Below are 26,567 nucleotides of genomic sequence, written 5' to 3'. Positions count from 1 at the left end.
GTCTTCTGTTTCAGAATCAAGCTGCAGGGCTTGGGAAAGACAAACAGGAGCTCAATGATTCTGTTTGGTGTTCAAGCCCAGGGCCACTAATACCATCACACACAAACAGTTTTTGAAACCTTTTACGGGAGTTTATTTGCCGTCAGTAACCATCTAGGTTGATGCAGACTCACACGTGCGCACAAATCACCCAGTAAGAATGGCCTTGATCATTCTATTGCATTAATAAACATGACTCAAATCAATACATGACATCAGTCGTGGTGTTTAAAAGCAGGTTATATACTATGTATCTGACAAAAATTTGTGGTCAGTTTTTTTTCCAATTTTTCTTTATTTTTTTTTTAAGAAAATTATTCTAATTATCAAGGCGGAATTTATTAAATGTAAAACAATTGTTAAATATTTAAAATTTTAATAAACATTTAGCATTAAACATCTCTAGTATGTAGTTTCAAATGAAATTATTACTCTAGTCATAATTGCTTTTATTACTATTACCATTAATAATGATAATATTAATAATACTCAATATTAGAAGGATGAAGCTGAAAATTAATCTTTAAAATTACTGGGATAAATTATTAAATTACATTATTTACTACTTTTGAAAAATTATTTTATAGTGCATTAACATTTCAGATTTTTAAAATTTGTACTGTATTTTTGATTAAATAAATGCAGCCTTGCTGAGCAGGACAAGCTTATTTTAAAATATTTAAAAATCCTACTGACCCCAAACATTTGACTAGTAGTGTATTATGTATAGGTCTATGTTTGAATCTCCTTATCTAACAACTTTTTGATGGTCTTTATTAAAAACATATTATCAAAGTTTTTTGAAATATCGAAAAAAAAAAATTTCGATAGTCTACAGAGCAAACCATCGTTATACAATTACTTACCTAATTACGCTAACCTGCCCAGTTAACCTAATTAACCTAGTTAAGCCTTTAAATGTCACTTTAAGCTATATAGAAGTGTCTTGAAAAAATATCTAGTAAAATAATATTTACTATCATCATGGCAAAGATAACATAAATCGGTTATTAGAGGTGAGTTATTAAAACTATTATATTTAGAAATTTGTTGAAAAAATCTGCTCTCCGTTGAAATTGGAGAAAAAAAATTATACGCCATTAGCACAAAGACAAGTTTTCATTGGTGATCTTTTAGCCAGACCTTAAAGGCCATACCAGTAAAAATACAAATTAAAACTGAAAACAATATTCAAATGAACGTCAAATAACAAGCACAATAACAACATCAAAAAGCCTAGCGTTCACAATGCTAATTATTAAGAAGCCATTTCTTAAAGTTATACATAAATGACTTAAATGATACACATTCTCTAACAGATTGTGGTATTAATGATGCAATGCTTTGAAAGAAAAACAAGCTTGACCAAAACCTATTTCTAATCACATAATAGGATTAGATAAACACTTTAAAGATTGTAATGCAGCCCCAAAATACTTAGTAAATCATTAAGAAACAACTAGGTTTTATAATTGGTCAGCAAGAAATGTTTAATCAGGAAAAATATCTCAATCCGTGTTTTACATTTAAAAAGTCTTGGAACAAAGAATGGTCGTTAAAAATGGTCATTTTGATATTGAACTGTCCCTTTAAGACACGTACACATTCTCATTTACCTCTCTTCCCCCTCTCCACCCCCCTTCCTTGTTTCTCACATCCTCTCTTTCTCACACTCCCCCCTCAGCGTCTCTGTTACTAGCACCATGTCCCTGTACACCACTGATCTTTTCCCTATGGGCGTCTGGCATGTGCTAGAGATCAAAGCAGAGTGTCAGCCTAAGGTTCAGGGGCAAAACCAATTCACCTGCAGCTCCGTCTGGGCAGGGGGAAGTTTCTTTTGCTCTCTCTCACACTCTCTCCCCTCACCCCGCAGACAGGATTAGCCTCCAGTGCGTCATGGTGCTGGACCGAGAAGCGCAAAGCACCATTTTACGACCAGATAAACTGTAGCCATAAACTGACCGGTGAGTTTCACAACCTCTCGCTCTCACATTAACGAGAGATCGAGAGAAAACCTCGTCTCCCACGAACGCCACCCAGACAATGCTCCCGTCGAGTGCGCCAACTTGCAGGACGCCCAATAGAAAGAGTCCATTGTGACGGATCATTGTGCGTCAGCCACGGCAGCACGGGCTTGTTTGTCTTATGAATAATTCAGCAGGCCTCTCCAGCACTAAACAACAGAGGCCTGTACTGTATGTTTAACCAGTTGGGTAGGGGAAACCAGTATGTTTGTCAGATAAACTCTGCATGGCCTTGATGCACGAGAGCTCTGTTCAGTCGAGTCTGAAAGGTTACTCTGGGAAATGGGCCTCCGTTGGTGCCTCTGATCTGATCTCTCAGCAGATAAAACCATGTGGTTCCCTATGACTCTCTCTGTGTGTGTGTTGCATAGAAAAGGAGAGAGTCAGACCGGATGGTGTCATTTACACTGTGCTACCGCAGTGTTCAAAGACACTGGTAAACTAACTCCTTTCTCTCTCCCAAGCTCTTGTCCGAAACACAACACTGTAGAGTCACACTGGAGGCCGCCGCCCTGGCCAAAAGGAGAAGTAGCGTTCACAGGCTTTCACAGACACCTCCAGCTCTCTTTTCTTTTTAGGATACTTGCACACTGGTACTTTTGGCCTTGTTTACAACTGGTAATAAGGTTGTATTTACACTGTATGGATCAGTTGGCCCAATTCCATTTTTCCAACTTCCATGTTGCACAGATGGGATATAACCCATCATGTAAGCAACAAAAAAAAAAGCATATGTGTTCTGATATTTTCAGGTGTGGCTTCTCATGTGTGGAGATAAATCAAATATGTTCATTTGTCAATGTGTTTACCTGTCAATTAATGTTATCCATGAAACTGAAAGTGTTGAATGACATTAACTCATCTGGAGTCCAATTACGGCCATATTTTACAAATAAGGATAAAGACTCAACTCGGTGGAGTAAAGACCCTCTGTAAACTTTAAACAAAGTTATTTCTTGTTTATTATTTGGAGCCGTAAGAGGTACGAAAAGATTAAGTGATGGTATACTGATTTTGAAAACTCCAACATCCCTGCTGTGCAGTTGGGACGGTTGTAAATGTCATGTTACTTTTGTGTACCCCCTAAACACAACTATGGCAGCTGTGTGAAAAGAAACTGGTTTTCACAAACCCGGCAAGAAGGGCCACCACAGAACGGCACATACCTACAAAGTTTTCTATTTGACTTGTTACGACAAACACCAGCTGGAACAATGTTTAGAACTTTAACGTGTGGTACAACGTAGTGACACTTCTCATCTGGTGTGTGACCCTCTCCGACTCTTGACAATCTCTAAGTGTGCGATTATGCTTCTGCAGCTACATTTGTAGCAGCTCACCTGCTAAACCCTCCAATGTGATGTAAACAACGAGGCAATGAGAGTAAATTCTCACTGTTAGAAAAACCAAAACTATTAAGCTCTCCACAGAAATATTCTCCTCTTCGTTTCAAACAATGTCCTGAAACTCTCTTCAGCAGATTACAACTTTTGGCGATGCACTTTCAGTTTTCTTTTTGCAAACGAGCCGCTCTGTCGTTAGCCTGAATTGTCGCAGCTGTGCTGCAGAGGGTAGGTGCGATCGAGTGATGATTGACAGCTCTCTGAGCCACTAACATTGCAATAATATTGCAGTCGACCAATAAGATCAAAATTCATGCAGCCATTGGCTCGTTTCTCTGTCAGTCAACCTTCTGGGAAGAAGGAAGTAGCTTCTGAATGAGCAGTTACTGAGAAATGCGGACGGCCAAAACACTCACTTTGTTTAGCTTTTAGTAACTATAACTTTGACTTTTTATTCAGTTTGTGCTCTCGTTTTATCTATAACACTGTAAGCTATGACATAAACTTGCCTTTTACTGCAAAAACGGCGTTTTCACGTGTGAGTACCATGGTAAAACGGTGTAAACAATAGGTCCCCGGCAGAAATTGTGACATAAACAAATGAAAACCATCCATAATACAACACTATTGTGTCGGTGGACTAAATGTGTTTGATGGGATGTTTTTCTTTGGACTCTTACCTTTCAAAATAAACCGTGATGTACAGCAATGAATGCGTGTGTGTGTGTGTTGTTATCACATGATATGTACGCCATATCTAATAAGCGTTTTCTGCAAAACCTACACAAATTTAGCAAATACATTCTTTATAAGCATACCGTTGAAAAACAACTAGCTGCAATGGGTGCTTAGGGGATGTAGCTTTAAACTGATGTGGAGTTTTTTAAGATTACTCATGTCCTTTTTGGTGTAATCTATTCATAAACATTGACATATGGAAAAACAGTGCCTCAGTGCGACCTCGTCGGGGCGCTGTGGAAGGGGTTAAACGTTGTTCTCCTGTCTGACCTCTCTTCTTGACCTGATGATGATAATGTGCGCCTGATTATTGAAGTGCTTCTGACATCCGATCCTTTCAGAAGTGGACAAATGCGAGAGTGAAACGTAAAAAAACAAAGGTGAGGACCGAAAAAAAGTGAATGATTCTTTCACCAACCTAAAACATGAACAAACTGCCATGTTTAACTATTATCCTCGCCTTTTGAACTATTATGTACTCTGAATGACGAAATTACTTTCTAACAAGAGGTTACATGTGCTGGTGAAGATTAAAGACGCATATGCGAGGTTTGCTCTGGCTGTGGGCTACATTGCGTGTTGTTTTTGTACCCAAAAAGGACTAAATAGATGCTGTGTGTAGTTTTTCTGTAATTGGTAACATAGAGACTGTAAGGGTGTGTATGTGTTCATACGTTGCATTTATATATTTATTTGATATAATCGCAGACATTACAATAGGCTATTTTGCTACTATCATTGATCTGCAGTTATAATCAAATCATGTTCGTAGAAAGTTTAGTAATGAACATTTATACACAAGTGTTTGTCTATAAAGTGTCTGTTTTGTGAGAAGTGCTTTTCATATGATTGTTGAACAACCCTTACAGCTTTACTTTAACATTTCCTTGAGCAAGAATGATGTCGACTGAAACTTTCTGTATTACACCATGCCTACCAAAAGCGTACCCTTTAGGCAGTGGGTACCGTACTGTACCAGTCAGTGGAAATGGGCCATAACTGACTGCAGCGAAACTGACGAATTGTCAGGTGCTTCATTGAAACTTCTGTGGCTTATTCAATGATCTGTGGCTTGTATGATCAGGGGTTGTGGCATCATGACAAGTGCAGATGCAGTGCCGAGCAGTGTCATAATTCTGCTCATTTCAGTTCAGGGTTGATTTTATTTATTTATTAATTAATTAAATTTTGTTTGTTTTAGTACAGCCGTTATGATTTTTGTTTTTTGGAACTTTAAACTTTGAGAGAAATGGGGGTCATGTTGAATGAATGAACATTGTGATATTGATCAGGATACATCACACAGCTATTAAGTGCTTGTTGTAGTCATGCCATTTAGACAGTATTAGGCAGTTAGCTTATCATTGGCCTTTAGCACAGTCAATGTGTTTCTTGTTAATGTTTTATGATATCCATATACTGTACTGTACAACTAACTCTGCCTGAATGTAATGATTTTGGGAAATGGTTCATGTGGACTCCAGCATAGTTTTCAGTAGGTATGAACACTATCCACAGAGAGTGAACTGCTATTGATTAGACATGATTAGCCTATTAGAGTGTAATGCATTTTCTGATTCTTTCCGCAGTTAGAAACTCTATCAAGCAGTAGGTGTTATGTGCTGCTTCTGCATTCAGTTTGCAAATCTGCTTAGTATTAATAGTAAAACCGGAAAAAAAAGTATGAGCAAAACAGCAAGGTTAATCCTTTTCCTGTTGTTACTAAGGGTCCATTTACGCAAAACACTGCCACTATTGTTTCCTTGTAAATTTTTAATACAGGAATGTTTGAAAACAGTGGCATCATGCCTGTCCATAGTATGTGTGAAGTATGCAGATATGTGTATGCGTACTAGATATGTAGACGGTACGTTTGGTTTGGTTTGGATTTGTAGATTTACTATACTAATATTAGCGCTTACACTGGAAACGGATCATATACAATACAAGTTCTAAATGCACATCAGTGCAATTGATTTTTTGAACATTTAAAAATGGTCATTACAGTTAAAATGTTTTTAGAATTAGACCAGAGAACTCTGCCGACAAAGAGATAATCATCACTTCCCTACAGGTACTGTTTACTAACATAGTTACAGTTCTTTACTAGCTTAGTATACATTATACATGTTTTGTTTTTTTAACCAATTTTGTTAAAAATTGAAAAAGAAATGAAAAGGAGTCGCCTGGCGATTTCCAAAAATCTAAATAATTTTACAAAACTATTAGAATTACCGTATTTTATCCATAACCTACTGAAGAACAAAATAGTAGATAATAGTAATATTGTTAACATGTTAATTATAAAGATTAAAAACCACATGCAAATGAAAAACCATCAGTCCTTTGATCAATTTTATTATATATTTGTTGAGACCCCTGGGCTGATTACATTATATTAAAGATACAGTAATAGCGTCAGATGCAGCACATTGATTTTATGGCACCAGGCTTTCTGACACCTTTACAGCACTCACATACAATAAAAATAAATACATGCTACAACTGCATATGGAGGAAGGCCTCTGAGTGGCGATCTCCAAAATTAAACGATGAATATATTTGGCCCTATTTGTATGTGTACACCATTTTGTGCAAGGTTTATATATTTATAACCACCTCAGAGAATATTAGAGGTTGCGAGTCACTGGCGTTGTTGTTATAGGGGTCGTGGGCTGAAAAATTTGGGAACCCCTGCCCTAGTAGTGCTACAATTCTGCCTGACAATCACATACATGACAAAAACAGTAAATAAAATTACATTGTGCACAATTACCTGTTTGTTGTTTAACATTTCCCCCCAAGCTACAGTTAAATATTATGTTCATTAGTATAATTTCAACAACATCAAACCAAACAAGATGAATGTAATATTAAAAAAAGATGCTGTTGTTGCAAGAGAACATTTGCTGAATTTTTTTTTAGACATTTATTGTGTAACAGTTGCCCGCGGTATTCACTGCTCATCTTGATGTCATGATGACACAATCATAATTCAGTGCAGGACCAGATATTGTTAAAGGCCTGCAGGGATAGAGGATGGTGAAATCGAACTCTGGTTCTGAACAAGCAGTCAAACTCGGTATGAAAACAGTCTGCGTTCCGGCACATTACCCAGCAGCTCTGAGCATGTGTGTGTGTGTCCCTTGATTGTTACGTTAGATTGCTCTAAAACTGCCACTTATTGGGATGGTGTGGGCACTGCAGTCGCACAAGCAGCTTATGTAATGAGACATTTTTCCCCTCTCACTTTCCCCCTCCATCTCTGTCTGCCTACACTCTGAGAAAATTAGATGGTGCCGAAATGCCTGGGATTACAGGGAAGCGTGGCTGCGTGTTTATGTTGCTCCTGGGGCTGTGGATGGGAAAAGATGAGATCTGTATGTTTCACTTGTCACCAAATCTGTTGCGTTTGTCCGGGGCAGTTAGAGAATATTGTACAAACCTACATATATCAAAATTAACTAGTCAGTAGGTGTGCAAAATATTAGTCAACTGGTTAACTTTTGGAAATAAAGACAAGGAGATCGATCAATCTTTTGACCGGTTATTCGTTTGTTTCTTTCAACTGTCGTGTCATTCAAGCTGTCATGTTGTTCATTTGTTTGTTCGTTCATTAAAACTGCTGTGTAGTCGTTAGTTTATTTCAACTGTTGCGTCATTTGTTGGTTTATTCGTTCAAAGTGTTGTGTGGTTTGTTTGTTCTTTCCTTTGTTTGAACTGTTGTGTCATTGTAAAGGTCCATTTAATCTGTCCATTCTGTCTTTCGATATGTCCATCTAAAGCAGGGGTGACCAAACTCAGTCCTGAAGGACCGGTGACCTGAAGAGTTTAGCTCCAACATCCTTCAACACACCAGCTTGGAAGTTTAGTATACCTAGAAAGAGCTTGATTAACTGGTTCAGTTATGGCTACTTTGGGTTAGAACTAAACTCTGCAGGACATTGGCCCTCTAGGACCAAGTTTAAGCACCCCTGATCTAAAGTTTTGTCAGTTGAATCTTAAATAAAGTTTTGTGTTTTTCTTTTCCCAGTAAAATCTTCCTCGTATTTTGAGGGTGTTGATCAACTTGCTGCATCATTAAAAAGCAAATATTGAACAAAGGTCACTTTTGGATATAACTTTTGAGCACTACTTGACTGTTTGTGACGTTTTAATTGGTTTTGAATCAGAAGATTTTAGAATCTGCTGATAAGAAGATTTTAATTGAATTGAAGTAATATTAATATGTAGTGCTGCTTTCCAAAGTTTTCCCTTCAAATAGTGCTAAAGAAATCTTTTGTCTCTTGACTACAGTTTAATCACTTCACAGACCCCCTAGTTTTTCACGATTTTATTATATTTTATATTTAGTTATTTATTTTTGGGTGATAAAAAGGACAGATTTTTGTGGCAGTAATTCCCAGAAATTTGCAGACAATTTTGCAATTAAATACATATATATAAATGTAAAAAATTATATTTGCACCACATGATGTCTGTATCTGATCTTTGCAATGACTTCACATGTTAATCACTCATGCTTTATCCGTGTCTGCTTACTGCACAAGCTGAAAACTCCCCCATACCCTATTCCATTCCATTCCATGTAATGATTGTGAGGGCACAGCTAGGACGTCTTTTTTCAAGACACTCAAATATGTCACGTGCGCTGCATATGCAATGTTTGTTAGTCATGTAAAACAATTGCTAACTGAAATAAATATTATTCAATTAAATGGTTTAGAATTTGATGTTTTAGGAGATTTACATTTTTTTGTGATTATTTTGTGTTTAGGCAAGGCAACTTTATTTATATAGCACATTTTATTCACAGTGGCAATTCAAAGTGTTTTACATAAACAGAAAAAAGGTACAAGTAAAAGAACATAAAAGCAAATAATTGAAATGATTAAAAACAGATTAAAATGTTAAAGTTGATTAGAAAAGAATGAAAAAGAAAAGAGACATTATAATGTGATCTGTCGGCCATAGCACAGTGCTCATTCAGTAAAGGCACATCTAAACTGATGTGTTTTCAGTCTTGATTTGATAATGTTGGAGCACATCTGATCATTTCTGGAAGTCGATTTTAGCAGCAGGGGCCGTATTAGCTGAAGGCTGATTTGCCCTGCTTTGATTGTACACTTCTTCAATTTCTAGTTTATGTAATCCTAAAGATCTGAGTGATCTGTTAGGTTTGTATATAGTGAGCATATCTGTAATGTATTCAGGTCATTGGGCATTTAGTGATTTAAAGACAAGTAATAATACTTTAAAATCTATTCTGAATGTAAGTGGGAGTGAAAAGACCTGAGGACAGATGTGAGGTGCCCTGATTTTTTGGTTCTGGTCAGAATCCTGGCCGCAGCGCTTTGGATGAGCAGCAACTGTCTGACTGTGTTTTTGGGAAGTCCAGTGAGGAGTCGCTTACAGTAATCCACCCTGCTGCTGATAAAAGCATGAACAAATTTCTCCAAGTCCTCACTGCAAACAAAGCATCTAATTCTTGCAATGTTTTTGAGATGATAGTATGCTGATTTACTTAATGTTTTGATATGACTACTAAAACTAAAAAAATTTAAGATTTAAAAGTTTAAATTAAGCATTTTGACTTTAGATTGTGAATGGCTTTGTAGCCTAGCATGTTCAAAGTACTTACTCAAAAGTTGCTCATGCTAGACATGTCTTTTTTTTTTTTACTTTCTTTTTTTAAATACAAAGTTGAGCAGTCAAAAAAAGGAAACCAAATCATAGTGAAACTAGTCAGCCTCCCTAATAGACTAGTCAGTTGTTGAATGCTTCAACCAGCAAGACGTGTTCCTGGTCTGGACAGAGTGCTGAAGACTCCTGACAGGCCCGCACGTATCTCATCATCCCTTGCTGTCCTCCTCCTCCGGCCCTGTCGCTATGGTGAGGATGTCACATGGAAACAGGCCAGCGGTGGGAGGTGTGAAAGAGAATGTCACAGACAGCAGTCCAAATATGACACCATTGGCAGGGGGCGCGCGGAGGGGAACGGCACACAACACCTCACTAAGCCACCTGAGCGTGAAATAAAGCAGATAAGAGAAACTGACCAGATGTTTCGCTCTGCGGGGCGACGTCAGAGTAAACGGCTGATGGAGACGCTCAAGTCCTGAGCTTGTTAGCCTATTGAGAGAGCTGAGTCTCGAGTCCTATAGCGATGATTGATTTAATGGAAGCAGACAGTGCTCATCATTGTCAATCACAGTGATGGGCCGCTCTCTCTTCCCTCCCTGTCTCGCTCTGTCTCTTATTTTTTTTAATTCGTTTGCAGTCTCTCTCTTTCTCTCCCTCCTGAGCTTTGGTGCCAGGCTGGGCAGGCTCTGATGGGCAGACGGCGAGTTGTCTTCATTATAATGCCTTTATTTATTCATGTGTCTGCGGCCAGTGACAGCCGTGCCTGTGCACAGCTCTCCTCTCTGTCTGCGTCCTTAGAGATATGACTCATTTTCATTTCTCTCTCTCTCTCCTCTCACATCATTCTCTCTCCTCTGTCAAGTGCTGCTTTCAGTTAGCTTCAAAACTGACACGCGAACGCACAACGCGCATCAGTCACATCCAGCGGCCCACGTCAGCACACAGAGGGTACTCGTCAACGTTGGGTGGAAGAATCGCTCTTGCTCGCGCGGGCCAGATTTCCTCATGACCACTTTTGGGAGGCCAGCGCTGGCTGACTGTTCCGGATGGCTCTATAAATAGCTGCGCTGCGGTTTTTGCCAGTTTGATAAGCCCGTAATTGGAGTTGCATCCATCAGGTTACTGAGGGCTTTTAATCCCGAGACGTGTTGGCTGGGGCTCTGGGAGCTTTTCAGGTTAAAGAGCATATTCAGCACCATTGTTTAAGCCCGGGTTCACCGAGCTAAATGATATTAGATTATTACAGTGTGTCAAAAGCAAATTAATCTAATTTTTGCCTCTCCGTAGCTCTGCCAAACAGTCAACCCTAATCAGGCATTGTGTTCAGACCTCCTTTTTAAGCCCCTGGCATGAGGTACGTCAGGTTTTTCTGAAGGATTATAGTTCGGAATTAGGTTATGTCACGCTTTTACCTGAATTAGCCCAGTTTGTTGGGTTTTTACAGCTCTGCTTTAGTTACTAGTCAGCCTCTTTGTGGTGCAGATCAAAAGAAAAGCCGTGATTATGAAACAGATCACTTCACTCTAGGCTCTGAGGGTTTTTTTTTTCTCTCCATGTGCTTTGATACGTCAGAATCTGGTGGGCTTCTGTTATGGAGCCTGGTGTTTCGCTAGGGGCCGTCAGTGGACGCTCTGGTTGTCCTCTGGCAGATGAGGAATAACTGCAGCAAGCATGTGACCGAGGGGAGGCAGCTGGTGGCTGCTGCGATACGTGCTGTGTCACCTCACTCCAGAAAAATCCTCACATCTGTAACAATTAATGCCTTTCAGACAATTAGAGGAGTATCATAGTGTGGGACATAATTAGGATTCTGACAGTTCTGGCACATTAATGACTCCTGATATTAAAATTATTTTATTCATTTATTAATTTGCAGGAACAAATATTTAAAAAGACAATTCCTTTGGCCATAAATGAGGTGTTTGATATTAATTAGATTTTAATAGATACTGTAAAAAACAAACAATAACATTTAAACAGACATTGCAGATTCTTTTTCATTTAAGTTTGTTATAGATCATTTTAATGTGGTCATGTGATTGGCCTATGACCATTTCCTGCTTGTTATCAAACTATTTCATAACTGTAAAAAGAGGCAAGTCAATCATATCTCAATGTTAAAACAGCTCTCCTTACATCATTTAGCCACAGCCATATCACCCTGCAGCCCAAGACCGGTTACTCACTGAAGCTAAGCAGGGCTGAGCCTGGTTAGTACCTGGATGGGAGACCACTAGGGAGCACCAGGTTGCTGTTGGAAGTGGTGTTAGTGAGGCCAACAGGGGGCGCTCAACCTGAGGTCTATGGGAGTCCTAATGCCCCAGTAAAAGTGAAGGGGACACTACACTGTCAGTGGGCACCGCATGAGACGTTAAACCGAGGTCCTGACTCTCTGTGGTCATTAAAAATCCCATGGCACTTCTCGTAAAAGAGCAGAGGTGTAACCCCGATGTCCTGGCCAAAGTCCCTCTATCGGCCCTCACGATCATGGCCTCCCAATCATCTCCTTCCACCGAATTGGCTCTATCACTGTCTGTCCACTCCATCAAAAACATGTGTGTGGTGAGCGCACTGGCGCGTTGTCCTGTGGCTGCCGTCGCATCATCCAAGTGGATGCTGCACACTGGTGGTGGTGTGGAGAGACCCCTCCTCATGATTGTGAAGCGCTTTGGGTGTCTGGCCATACACATTAAATGCGCTATATAAATACACATTACATTTACATTACATTACATTACATTATTATTTATCAATGTGTGGCTTTTTTTGTGTTCTCGGAAGCTATAGAAATTAAAAATGTAAAGCAGCAAATGCCTTGGGACCATTGTTTTTGTTTAAATTCCGCAAAATGGTTTATAGATGCCCAAACTCGGGCCCACAGGCCAAAGTTGGCACATGGTAAACTTTGATTTTGCCCACCATCCCATCTGATAAGAAAGGGAGAAAGATGAGGATGGTTTAGAGATTTATATAACCTTTTATTGGTTTGTTTTATTGTTAAGCTGCAAAAAACTAAATGAAATTAAATGTTTTAATTAAAATGGTTTAAATCAGTCATATTTAGTTTAAAATGTACATACTGTGACCCAACAGATAGAGGACGATGCAGAGACTTTGATGAGTGAATCAAGGCAAAGGCAGATTCTGTAGTTCAGTGTTATATACAGCACTGAACTACACTGTTATAAATGCAATTGTTTTTATTGCAATATGTTATAATTAAAGTTATACTGCATTAGTTAATACGATTCAAAGTAATGCTTTCTATTTAATTAAATATATTGTTAAAGTTATGTTATCAAAATTATGAATGGCAACTTATAAAGTTTGCTGTATTTATTATAGGGCCATGGCTCTCAACGATACTTGAATTTTGCCCCTTTACACAAAAAGGTTTGGGCCACCCTTGTTTTAGAAGCACCATAAATTCAAAACAAATGAATCTAACAACAAATGAATCTAATACAATCTAAAAACAAATGAATCTAATATGGTCATTTAATGCTCTAACCTGTCCAATTATTATAAATCCTGAACAATATAAATATTATTGGATTGCATCCTATAACAATATTAATTTATTAGAGAAACCTTTAAGGGGTTACTAATTTATGCAGGGCTCTGTACAGATATGTACAGTATATACTATCAGACATATAGTGCTATCAAAAAAATTATCCAAAAAAAAAATTAATAAATTTGTTTGTTAATCAATCAATTTATATATACATTAGGGTTGGGTCGATAGACGATGCCATCATTCATCGCTGATGGCTGATAGACATCATGATGCTGAGCCAGCATTGCGATCCTCTGCTCCACCTCCGTCGCAAACCCGCTCACGAAAAATACACACTTAGGCCCCCTTTACACTAATACATCTTAGTTTTAAAATGGTATTTTAGAATAAAAACGATCCACATCCACACTGGCTTTTTAACTAGCATTTTTGAAAAGCCCTTCCTCCACACTATACCACTGAAAACGCACATTTTGTGGCCACAGACACACATATAGCTATGTTTTCATCCACCTATATTTAATTTGCATTTTGAATATGCGCATAAAAAAAACAGTTGATGGAAACACCAGGATGCGCATAAAATTTGAAAATGCACATAAAAAAACAAGGAAAAAATGCACATAAACTACGATGGAAACACTTTTACCCAACAAATTCCAGTATGCACATTAAAAAAGGTCATGTGGTTTTATTTTGAGAAATAATGATGATAATAATGTGTGTGAATGGACAACCAGGCAGGCTGAGCGAATTGTAAAACATCTGATATGTTGTTTGGGTCATTCTAAAACGCATTAAACATTTCAGTATTAGTGTTATTACATTATTGATTATCTCCAGAATCAAAAGCGCCTGTGCTTCGCATCTCACGCCTTCAAACACCACCACGCATTCACTGCGTGTCAGGATTATATTCTGTGGCGCAAGTTATTTATTAAGTGAAGAAAAGATTCATGCAGCTTTTTCTAATGCCTCAAATTCTATTTTCACTATAGTTGTTAAAAGTGATATTTAAGTGATATCTTGTCTTTATCTAGCGACTGTTTGGTCTTTTGAATCTATCAGGTAATGTGTCACTGCGTCAGTACACTGCTTCAGTCTTTCGCTTTCACGCATATACTTAGTAATTTTAGCAAAAATCTCAGATACTGCTGTCTGGTTTCTGTTGGTTGTGCACCTTTTTTACCAACCAAGTTTGTCGACACCATTATAACGACACAGATCACCCTGCCTATTCATGCCAGTCCCTTGGAAAAAGTGATTGACAGGTGGTAATTTGTGTGTAACTATTTATTTATGACTTGATTATGGGTTAAACAAAGAAAGTTGTAGGTAGTTGAAAAGGTTGGCTACAAATAATTAATTCAATATGAATTAATTAGTTATTTATAAATAATAAATTTACTGCTGCCTCCAAGGAAGATGCCATCGTCCATCGCAATGTTTTACATTGGACATTGTATGATGCCAAGTTGGTCAACATCGGCCAACCCTAATACACATGATGTATACATTTAAGTAAATGTTTGTGTATTTAGGAATTAAATATTTATATTTACTTATCCATCAAATTATATAAAATTATATATTTAAATATTTTGGTTTGTATCACACACACAGATACAGTATATATATATATATATATATATATATATATATATATATATATATATATATATATATATATATATATATATATATATATATATATATATATATATATATATATATTATTTAAACAAACAACATTTATGTACTTGTGAGCACATACAGACACAGATTGTGGCAAGCTTTTATTTTGGATTTATAACTTTGATTCATTTAAGTGCAAATATGTAGATATTCAAAACTATAAAGCATAAAATATTTATGTGGAAAAACATTGTGATTCCCTATGCATATACAGAATTCATTTTTATTTCTAAAAAGGCCTAATCTGGCTCTACCTGCTGTGCTGTAGACTTAATGTAAAAAAAAAAGTATTTTCCATATGATCAGCAGATTTTGAGGGAACATCAGCATTTTGCATAATTTATTTGTTTTTGTTTGCATGTCTCTCTTCACTTCCCCAAACAGCCCTAATATATGCACATGTACAGTACAGCATGCGTGTGTGTGAGAGAGAGAGAGAGAGAGAGTCTTGGCTTCTGTGATCACGTGCAGCAACATTATGTCAGAGCTCCAGGCCGGGGGGCTCAACGCAGCGGGAGACACTGCTGTTTAATTTCAGCACTTCATCCCCCTCCGTAATGAAGCCTCCCTCACGCACGTTTGCTCACACCCTGCCAGTGCTGCTGGCGGGTAATTGGGATGTGACTGAGCATGAATATCCCTTACGCCTGCCGCAGACCGACCTCCCCGCGACCCTGCAGATAGCTCTTTGTCTTAATGGACATATCATCTTTTATTTAGATCTCCATTTGAAAGTAATTGTCAGCAGGAGGGGGTTATTGCAGTAGATGGAGACGAATAGACTGGTGTTTCACAGCGGACCTCTTTGATTGGCCGCAGTTTTTGGCTGGCTTTGATTATGCGAGTCGGAACAAAGGTGTGTGCTGTGCCAAGCTGTTTTTGGAGGCTTATTAAAAGCGCCGCCCCGACCCCATCCTTCCTAATCAGCTGCCATTGGAGCTCTGCTGTCTCTAATGATCAAAGATGCGCGCAGCTGCCAATTGAGTCCCAATACTGACATGTATACATTTAATGTGTGTGTGTTTTTTTTTACATTCAGGACTTTTTTATTAAATTTTTTCCCCCATGGTTTGTTGTCAAGTAACTGCACCTGGTGGAAAACACTCTCCAGGTGCGGTTAAAATGCAACGCAGCATGTCATGTTGGAGTGTTGTTGTCTGTAAGTGTTGGGTCTGTAAACAGAAGCAGCAGGAATCATGAGAGATGACCTCAGGAAATGTTAGATTCGGTGGGGATGATCAGAGAGAGCTGGGCAGTTGCGCATTTCAAACACTCGAGGTGTAAGTCAACATCAAATCAAAAGCGACTAATTTATGCATGCACAAATCTTCCTTTTAGATTTTATGGACCACAATTTGAGTCACACTGATCTTGCTTCATCTAAAAATGATGGTAGCACTGTACAATAAGGTTCCAACTTAAGTTTTGTATTTACAAACAGATACATATAATGAACAATACATTTATTACAGTATTCATTGTTATTATTATGCAGTGTATTCATCTTTATAATGACACAGTGGCTCAGTGGGTAGCACTTTCGCCTTACAGCAAGAAGGTCGCTGGTTCGAGTCACGACTGGGCCAGTTAGCATTTCTGTGTGGAGTTTGCATGTTCTTCCCATGTTCGCTTGGGTTTCCTCCAGGTTCTCTGGTTTCCCCCACACTCCAAAGACATGCACTATAGGCGAGTTTAATAAGCTAAATTGGACATAGTGTATGTGTGTGAATGCAAGAGTGTATGGGTGTTTACCAGTGCTGGGTTGCCGCTGGAAGGGCATCTGCTGCATAACAACATATGCTGGAAAAGTTGTTGGTAGGGTTGGGCCAATAGACGATGCCATCGTCCATCATCGATGGCCAGTAGACAACACGATGCTGAGCCGGCATCGCTGATTAAATACGGGAGACTCCTGGGAAAAACGCGAGTGTTGGAAGGTATGCTTATTGTACAGCATGATCAATATGATTGGTAGCATATTAACTGCTAAATTATTGCTTGCCTATTATTAAGATATTAAATATTTATAAATAGTTATAAAGTTACAGTAGCTACACAATACCTAACGCCATCTACTGCTTTTCTAACTATTAATAAGCAGCTAGTTAGTAGTTTGAGCTAACAGTCTTATTGAAAGGTTTGTTATTAGTGTGAATTGTGACTTAAAAATAAAGTGTTACTAATGATTATTAATAAAAATGTAATTATATATATTTATTTTTATCTCTGCCATCAAGAAAACATGTACATCCACAAAAAAAATGTAACTTTACAGATTGTCTTCACTATGCTTTTAGTTAAGTGAGCTGTTAAGTGGCTGATTAGATATTTATGAATTTCTTTACATTATGAAAATACCCAATACAATCACTTTGATGTTTCTTACCCATTTGATGTTTGGCCCTCTAAAATAAATTGCAGTGTCAAAATCACATGCTATCTAATAGGTAGTGCATTTGATTTGAAAATTACTTGAAAATGAATTGTTTACATTGCCACTGTTATAAATGCATGATCTTTATAGGACTAATATGGTCATTGGGAATACATTTCTAAGAATACTATGTTATTCATGTTGCAAACATTTGCATGAGTTGTGTTGCCTCACTGCCATTCACAAATTCTCTTCCATGCATGGGCTCATTGGATAGTAAAGTGTCCATAAGAGGTGCACTTAAATCTCAGTAAAACTAATGGACATATTCTGCTCACAAGGAGTTTTTCTCCAAATACGTAGTATAGAGGTAGGCATATTTGGACAGAAGTGTCATTTCAGAACACTGTGGTTAATTCACTTACTGTAATTCTTATGCATTGTTTGTCCTGCTTTTATATGATAATGATAATGAACATGTGTGCCATATTGGGTAAGAACACCAGTAGTAACTGATGATAGTTTTAATTTTTTGCTTTTTAATTTAGCTTCCAATGTGCTTACTATTTTGAAAACCAAAACAACTGATATGAGAAGACTTTCACCCCTTATAAGCATCACTAGTGCGGCCAATTGGTTTTAGAAGACATCAATAGTTAAATGAAGATAACTTGTGTGCAGTCAAGGGCTTTCAATTGATTTTAGGATAAATGCACCATCTGGAAGGTTCAATTTGGCAAGTCAATATTGTGGCAGAACTTACACCATGAACATGAAGGCTCCAAACAACTCCATGAAAAATATCATTAAAAGGCACAAAGCTGAGGGATGGATACGAAAACATTTCCATGCCAGTGGATTTACTTTGGAGTTAAAATCTGTGATTAGAAAACTGGCAGAGTGTAGCGCAGTTGAGTTTTGATTGGCAAGAAATATGTCAGACTGTTGAAGTAAAAATTGACTTTAAGGAACCTGGGATGCCTCATCAACAGCTTTATGATGTTTACGCCTTTTTGGTCGAGCTCTAAACAGACTTCCACACTGTAAAGCTAGGTGTGTTGCATCACAGACAGACGGAGTGATTAATTTCTCATGTATACAGGTCATCTCTCAGGCAGAGCATCTCATTCACTAGGGGCCCCATCAACAGACACTGCAAGGTTGCAATAAAAGCAGCAAACGTAGCAACGTGTACTCTAATAAATCTTCGGAGGTTAAACCCCACAGCACTAAAAACCTAGAAAGACCTTTTCATCATCCCCATAAAAGTGGCAATGTCACAGTGTTTGTGGTAAGCCACCGTCCAGGATGCAGGAATTAGTGCTCCCCTGTAATCGAGTTTAGCACAGCCTACAGACAGACATCCTGGATGTCGTTTCATTGTTCCATCAGCCTTTGTGAAAAGTTTGTACAATTCAGTTACACAGTAATTGATATCTTTATAATCAGAGGGTTTTATGACCAGAGCTCAGTAGAGTGCCAAAGAAATGAGTAAATGAGTAGCAGGTTTGAACCCTGATGAAGTGCTGATTTGACATTTTTATTTTCTTGCTTGCTTGCTTTGAAGTTGTTCCAAATTTTTTATTTTTTTAAATTTGATACTTAATGACTTCTGAAGTATGGAAAAAAGGGAAATATGGAAATGCAGAATTAAAAAGCCCAGTAGGTAGCTTTAAATAGACGGAGCAAGTCATTGAGCAATTCAGTCATTCAATTTCTTCAGAAGACCGATTCAATAAGGAATGTAATCCCCCTCTTTATGAACGGGCCAGTGAATCATTGTTTCATGGATTTGTTCAAACTGCAGATTCATTTAGAAAGAAAATCACTATGTGTTGCTCAGAGAGTTCTTGGGTGGTTAGCAGTAGAGCTGCAGATATTGATTATTTTAGCCATCAATTAATCTTCCACTGTAATTGATCGATTAATCTGATAAGCTTCCCCTGTTTTCTTTTTAAGATATTGTGACCGAAATGCAACAAGTTTGTGCAAGTCTGTTATAGTTGATATTTTTATATTCAGGGGATTAAATGACCAAAACTCAACACAATCTGAATGCCACTTTAGAGACCAGATAATGTTCAAGTAAATTCTATTCTATTTTTTTTTTAATTAAACAAAGTTGATTTGGAATATATATTTTTTTAAAGGTTACAAATCTTACTCATAATTTAGCTAAAACTGACATTTTTATTTACTTGCTTATATTATTTAATGTTGCTGATATCCAATAACTTCTGTAGTAGGGAAAAAAGGGAAATATTGAAATGCAATTTTACCACTTCAGTGCCAAAGAAAAGTCAATTGTATACTTTTTGTTTGTTTGTTTATTTATTTATTTATTTAAATGTCCAGTAATGCATATATTGTATGCACACCTAAAATTTGTATAAAGTTGTCTCCAAAATTACAAAATTTCACAATAGTTTACAGTGAAATGGCCTGCTATACACTAATATTAAGATGCAAGCCTACAGTAATTATGTGTCAAAGTCATGATTAATGCCAACAAATTATTTACTATTATTTTTTATGCATATTTATTGGGTTACCCTTTACCATTACAATGATTTAATGATTAGTCGTCTATAGGGTTGAGTAGTGACAAAAGGGTAGAGCTAGACTCACTGCTGAATGCCGTTGATTTACATAGTAAATCTTTACCACAGATCAAGACAAGTGAACAACAACACGGGAAGCAGCAATGAATCATCTGACCCAAGCGCAAAACTTTTATAGATTCTGCTGAATGTCTTTTTATCGCATTTCATATGTCGTGTCTAAACGAGGTGCCACGTTCATGTCTAAATTTTAAATAGTGAACTTAAATGTGAACGGCCGGTATGGCTTTGTTCTTTGAGCGAGAAGGATAATGATTATGAATTTCATGCCTACTAAGTAAAGGTACAATTGGCAGTAGAAACGCAATACTGTTCAAGGTGACCCATTTTAAACAATCCTGTCCTGTACTTTACTGAAGCATGCCTCTCCATGGAAGTGAGGCATAAATGAATACTGAATGTGAAAACAAAACAGGAAAACAAAATTTTGTATTGAGTTTTCATCATTGGCCAACCACTTCCCTTTCAAACATTAAAATGCACAACAGATCAACTCGCTTTATTGTCTTCAACATTTATACCCTGAATCTGACCAAAATGTATTTATTTGTTCTCCTTATCAGTCTGCTATTACTTCCTGTTTTTACTAGTTATTCTCTAGCTGAGTTGCACGCACAGGGGCCTCTCTCCACCACACTCCATTCTGCCTTTCCAGGAATTGTCAATATATAGACAACTTCCTTGATCCTGGATATGCGATTTCCAGTTATTTTTTTTTTCAAGCTCTCAGACATGGAAGCTGTGTTATTGTGTAACAATAATCGCTTTTCCTCTCTTTTTGACCAGTGGATGATCCAGGAGCCGCACAATGTGGGCACCTTCTTCGGCTGCATCGGAAAGGATAAGTTCGGGAAGATCCTGAAAGAGAAGGCGGAGGAGGCCCACGTGGATGCCCACTACTATGAGCAGAGTGAGGAGCCCACGGGGAGCTGCGCTGCCTGCATCACTGGCGACAACAGGTCAGCCACCCCTTTCCTCTAGGGAGGTTCCTTATCGCTTCCTCAGGATAGCAGCCCCCGGCGCACACACACACACATTCACACACCCCACCTCACGATGCATTGGGACTCGGCGTTCCCTCGCCGGCTGTTCTGCTCTTTTCCGCCAGAGCTCTTGATTTATTTATTTGCCGGGGTTAGATCAGCACAGAGGTATTTTGATACACCGCATGACTTGGCCCTGAAGGGTGCTAGATTCCATGACTGAGCAGATATGTGAAACTGCTTGGGCTGAATTACGTGCTACCCACACGTTTGAGCGGAGCAGATTGACGTGTTTATTTAAATGTCACTTACTATTTCTCGGGCCTGCGGTAAGAACGCGATAGCGAGCATTGAAGCTTATTGACTAATCTGTGATTGTATAGGCTCTGAGGATTTGTTCAAATGAGTAGCAGGTTTGAACCCTGACAAAGCGCCGACTTAGCTTTAGAGCGAGGCCAGATAATGTTCTTGGAATTCATTGTATTATTTTTTTTTTTGCTTTAATTTGAAATTTGTCTGTTTTATTAAAGGTTACATATCTTAAGCATGATTCAGCAAGCAAGTTTTATTTACTTTTTAAAATTTTATTATTTTTTTATTATTATTGTTGCAGATATCTATTGACGTCTGAGTATGGGAAAAAATGTCAAAATATTGAAATGCAATATGGATTCTTTTTATAAGACTTCTATGATGCATTTAACAGTCATCAGCATCTTAAACCCTTAAAAGTTTTTAACCCTTTCACGCATGAGTTTTAAATAATCCAGCTAACCCTCCGTTTTTTTGTGATAATATTTAAATGGCATTTTAGAACGAAAACCCTTCATGTCCACAGCGGCGATTCACCTAGGGTTTCTTAAACTGTTCACATTATACTGCAAAAAATGCAAATCACGTGACCACACACACACTCTGGCATGCGCTGCAGTGTATGCGCGCATCTGAGCTCCAGGCACCCAGTTGGTGCTTTGAGCAGAACTCCCCAGGTAAAAGATTTGCACATCGGATGGTTCATTAAGAATCTACAGCTGGATCTAATATCGCTATATTTATTAAACGTGATATTTAATTATTCTTGTCAAGGAGGCAGTTATGTTATAGGTTCCGTTTTGTTATAAATATTCACACAGTAAAAGATGCCTGTCATATAAATATGTAGCTTCAAAATGCCTCAACGTTTTTGGTGTCTGTTAAGTTGTTAATATTAAAATGAAAATAGGCAGTTTCTTATATCGTGTTTTCATTTTATTGTTAAGAAGGTAAGACAATGTACCGAGGTTGTTGGGAATGACGCTATAATGTAAACTGTTACCTTAAAAGATTCACCCGACGTGTCCTCGGGAGTTTGTTTTCCAAACTTGGGAAGTCTGAACTTACAAGGAAAGGATGCAAGACTGAACTTTGTGTAGACTACTTAATATTAAAGAAAAAGCCCCAAACAGCCTTGTATGGATGGATGGCGTTACCGTAGCAAAACTTATGTTTTATATATTTTAAAACTAAAACGTATTAGTGTAAATGGGGCCTAAGAATTCATTGCGTTCTAAAGCTTCCATGGTGAAGTGTGAAGTTTATAATGTGACCCACCAGCTCCAATGATCCATCTACAGTATATATCGTATTTTGTTACGTGTTGCCCTTTTCTGTAAATATTTAAAAAGTTCTAATTGTATTGTGAAACTGATACTCTGAAACTGATATATCTGATACTCTGATTCTCAAATAAACGATAGAACATATATTGTCTTTTAAAAAGCTCAATAATGATCATAATATTAGTTATATGACGGGTAATGGGCGCTGCCGTTGTTGCTAGAAGGGATACAGCTGCGATCGGAAGTTAACGATAAGAATTTATGTTATTTTATTAAATTGCACATTAACTCTTTAACTGCCCCGTCACAGATTTTTTTTTTTTTTTAGATTGGATTTCTTTACTTTTTCTAATGTCGCTAGTTAACACACTCAATGCATTTAAAATATCTAAAATATCAATATCTACCAAATGGTTGATATGTCGGTTTATGGTAAAAGTACAGGAAAATTCAAACATTTCAATAAACATAATAATAACTACAATAAAGCATCTTTATTTTTGCGGTATGCCATAAAATATTTCAGATTCTTATTTAACATCAAGTGCAACAAGTGCAAGTTCATCGAGTGCAACAAGATGTTTGTTTTATTAATTAATTTATTTATTTAATTATTTATGTAAACCTGCTGTTTGTGCAAATCATTATTTAAAACAGTCATTCTTTAAATGACTTTAACAGTCATTATTTAAAACAGTCAAAATATGGTCAATCATTTGGGGGAGCAGGCAGTTAAGGGTTAATTGTATTTTATTAGTGTCTACTCCTACCTAAACCCAACCCTTAACAGTAATGTAAAAATAATATTTGCTGTACATTGTCACTAAAATGATGCTATATTGATGTGAGTATCCTCAGCTGTATCCCATCTAGACCACCCTCTTTCACAGTTGAGGATACCGCTTGCGCAAGACTTTTGAAATGCATTGTGTATGGGCAGGAAAGTAAATTTGATGATGTTTTCTCTTCTAGCTGCCGTTGGTACATATAAAAACTCTCAGCGTGGAGTTTTTCTTTTATCATTTCGGCAAATAGAATGGACTTTATGCACAGCTAGTTTTTTTCAGCCAATGATGAACTTCCAGTGAAAGCTTTATGTGACTATTTTTAATTTCATAATGTTGCTTTTAACACATCAATGTTGTAATCTATTTCAAATATAATCAGTTAAATAGACTTACTGTAAGCATCCATTTGGTTGTTAATGAGTAAAAAGAGACAAAAAAAAAAACGTTTAAACACATGCACCTTCTTTAGCAGCAGGCTGACACAGAAATTCCATTGAAAATACTGGCGTAAAATTAATTTCCATATTTTAAAGACAAGGTTCAAAAAAAATATTTATTGCAGTGCTTCTTGTTTGGTCTGAGACCTGCTTTATGTCGGATCTCAGCCAGGCAGTAAAGATTATTTAAAAAAAAAAAAATCTGATCTTAAATGCTGCATTTCTGTATGGGATGACCGGAAGCCCTGGTGCTGGCTGACTGAAATTTAAAGACTGTGTGCATATACACCATTGATACAAAATGTTTTATTTTACTCTCCTATTCACTGAGCTCTAGCTTTACCCAACTATGACAACTTCCACTACTGAGAAACCCAGGAATGTCAAAAGGGTCATTAAAAAGGCCAGTAGGTAGCTTTAAATTGATTAGGAGCAAGTCACTGAGCAATTCATTCATTCAATTTGTTCAAAAGACAGATTCATTCAGGAATGTAATCCCCCTCTTTATGAATGGGCCATTGAATGATTCCGAAATTGCTGTGTTTTGATTAGAGACAAAACAGTTCTGCTGTGGTTTGAAGCAAGTATCAGAAATTATTACAGCCTTCACTGTAAACATTTGGTCACAGCTTATTTTAAGGTACATTTTCTTCGGGGGAACAAACTAACTTGCTGCTTATTAATAATTAGTAAGATTGTAGTTGGGTTTAGATATAGTTATGTAGAATGAGAGCATACTTTATGAGTACTAATATACAGCCAATATCTTATTAATAAGCAGGTACTAAGCAAATAGTTAACAGTAGGAATCAATACTTACCCTAAAGTGTCAACAAACATTTACATTTAGCTTACTTATAAACGTAAAATGATGACAGTTTTACTTGCTTGACATTTGATTGTTTCATAAAAGTCACTATCGTTCAGGTGGTGATCTGCATTTGTTTTGCATGTGTTCTTTCATGCTATTGCTTTTTAATCAGAGCTGCTAACAAAACAATTGTAAAGTGTGTGTGTGCTTGAACAACCGCTCACAGGTGTGTTCTCTCAAAAGCTGAGCAGACAAATGAGAGGCACTGCAGATCATCCCGGTCACTTTATTTTGTGTATTTTGCAGTTGATGTCGAGAAAATGTTGATGAAAGCAAATGTTAACGGATGGCTTTCTCCATGTATATCAGACCACACATACTTTTGGTCATGTGATATACAAGACCAGTCAAAGGTTTGTGATTAGTAAAAATCTATATATAAATGAAAACTGAACCAATTTTGTTGACCTAGGGTGCAATTTATTTGATCAAAATATTTAATTATTACAAATTAAAACAGCAATTAGTTAAAGTTATTTAAACAGAATTTTCAGCATCATTGCTTAATGTTATTATCAGAGTTGAAAACTGTTGGTCTGCTTCATTTTTGAATGGAAACTGTAATGCAGAACCATTCAAAAATACAATACAAATGTATTTACTTTTGTTTATCAAAAACATTATTTGTTTTTATTAACATAACTTTTCAAGAGTGAAGTAAATACATTTATAATAAATGTAAAGGGTTTTATTTAAAGAAAAATGCTTTAATTTTCTTTACTATTTTTTTTTTTTTTTTTGAAAATCTATTAATGATATGCTGTAAAATATGTTATTTTAACAGTTTCTGGATTTTGTGATTTCACAAGTGTTTTCTGTTTTTTTACGGCTATGAATTGCATAACGGGATGTTAATGTCTGATCTGTCAACTGTTGAAATGACTTTTATTTAGATTTTAGTAGTTTAAATAATATAGAGAGAATTAAGTCAAATAACAAAAAATTTAGTTTATTACAAGGTTTTGTACTGTAATGTACAACACCAACTCAGACAATAAATCACTTTAAACTATTAAAAATGTTCAAAATGTCACTTTTAAAATCTTTTTAGGGTTAAAAGTATTTGGAAGAAAGCTCAAGGTCCCAAAATTCAATTAAAAAACCTCAATAAATGGTGAAAATAAAAAAATAAAAACATAAATTACAAAATACGGAAAACTTCCATTTTCTGGATATTTTTTACAGTGTAAAGTAAGATTTGGTCATAGTAGAAGAGCAACTTATTAAAATGAAGAAACAGGAACAAAAATTGAAAAACATGAAAATGGGTTTTATAAATTGTAATTTATTTATTGCATTTTTAGTTTACCTAAAGTTAAATGACTTTATTACTGATGCTCATCAATCAGAGAAATACACTATTAGTTTTAAAGGATCAATAAGGAAATAAGATACATTAGGGTAAGAGGGGGGCAACAAAAAAAATCCCCTCTCAGACTGTCCTTTAAGTAGGACAGTCTGAAACCAGGGGATCGAGCAGATTAAAAAGTCTAACAAATAATAATAGTAATAATAATAATAATAATAATAATAATAATAATAGTAATAATAACAATAGATAATAGATAAATAGTAAAATACAGAAAAATATGTGAAAACAAATATGCATAAGATATGCAATTGGACATTTAAAAACTATTTAAAAAATACTAATTAAATACCAAACAAAACTCTATATAAATATAGACATTTTATCTGTGCTCTCTATTTAGAAAAAAACTGAAAGGCAATTAAGACAGACCCGGTCTAGATTTGTTTCAAAATCCTTACGTCACATCATTCCTTATCACTTTTTATTTGATCTAATTTACAAAAAAAATTTATTGTATTATTTAGGTCTATTTATTTTACTTTTATTTTATTCAACCTTGATGAGAAGAACATATTTCCTTA

At 36.6% G+C, this 26,567-nt stretch overlaps 1 protein-coding gene across 6 annotated transcripts in view; it reads left to right on the top strand.

Annotated features, from left to right (window-relative positions):
• Positions 1–26,567, top strand: part of adka (adenosine kinase a) — a 282,153-nt gene that overhangs the window by 107,001 nt on the left and 148,585 nt on the right. For all 6 annotated transcript variants that reach the window (XR_012388462.1, XR_012388464.1, XR_012388465.1 and 3 more), the window contains exon 5: positions 20,784–20,956. Coding sequence is in view for 2 of the 6 variants with exons in the window: in NM_212791.2 (NP_997956.1) it covers positions 20,784–20,956 (173 nt within the window). In the remaining 4 variants the exon portion in view is untranslated. The remainder of the gene's footprint in view (positions 1–20,783; positions 20,957–26,567) is intronic.

The sequence above is a fragment of the Danio rerio genome, chromosome 13 (genome assembly GCF_049306965.1).
Source record: "Danio rerio strain Tuebingen ecotype United States chromosome 13, GRCz12tu, whole genome shotgun sequence".
NCBI lineage: Eukaryota > Metazoa > Chordata > Actinopteri > Cypriniformes > Danionidae > Danio > Danio rerio.
Note: the sequence above shows the minus strand (reverse complement) of the source record. Positions and strands in the feature narration are given on the sequence as shown.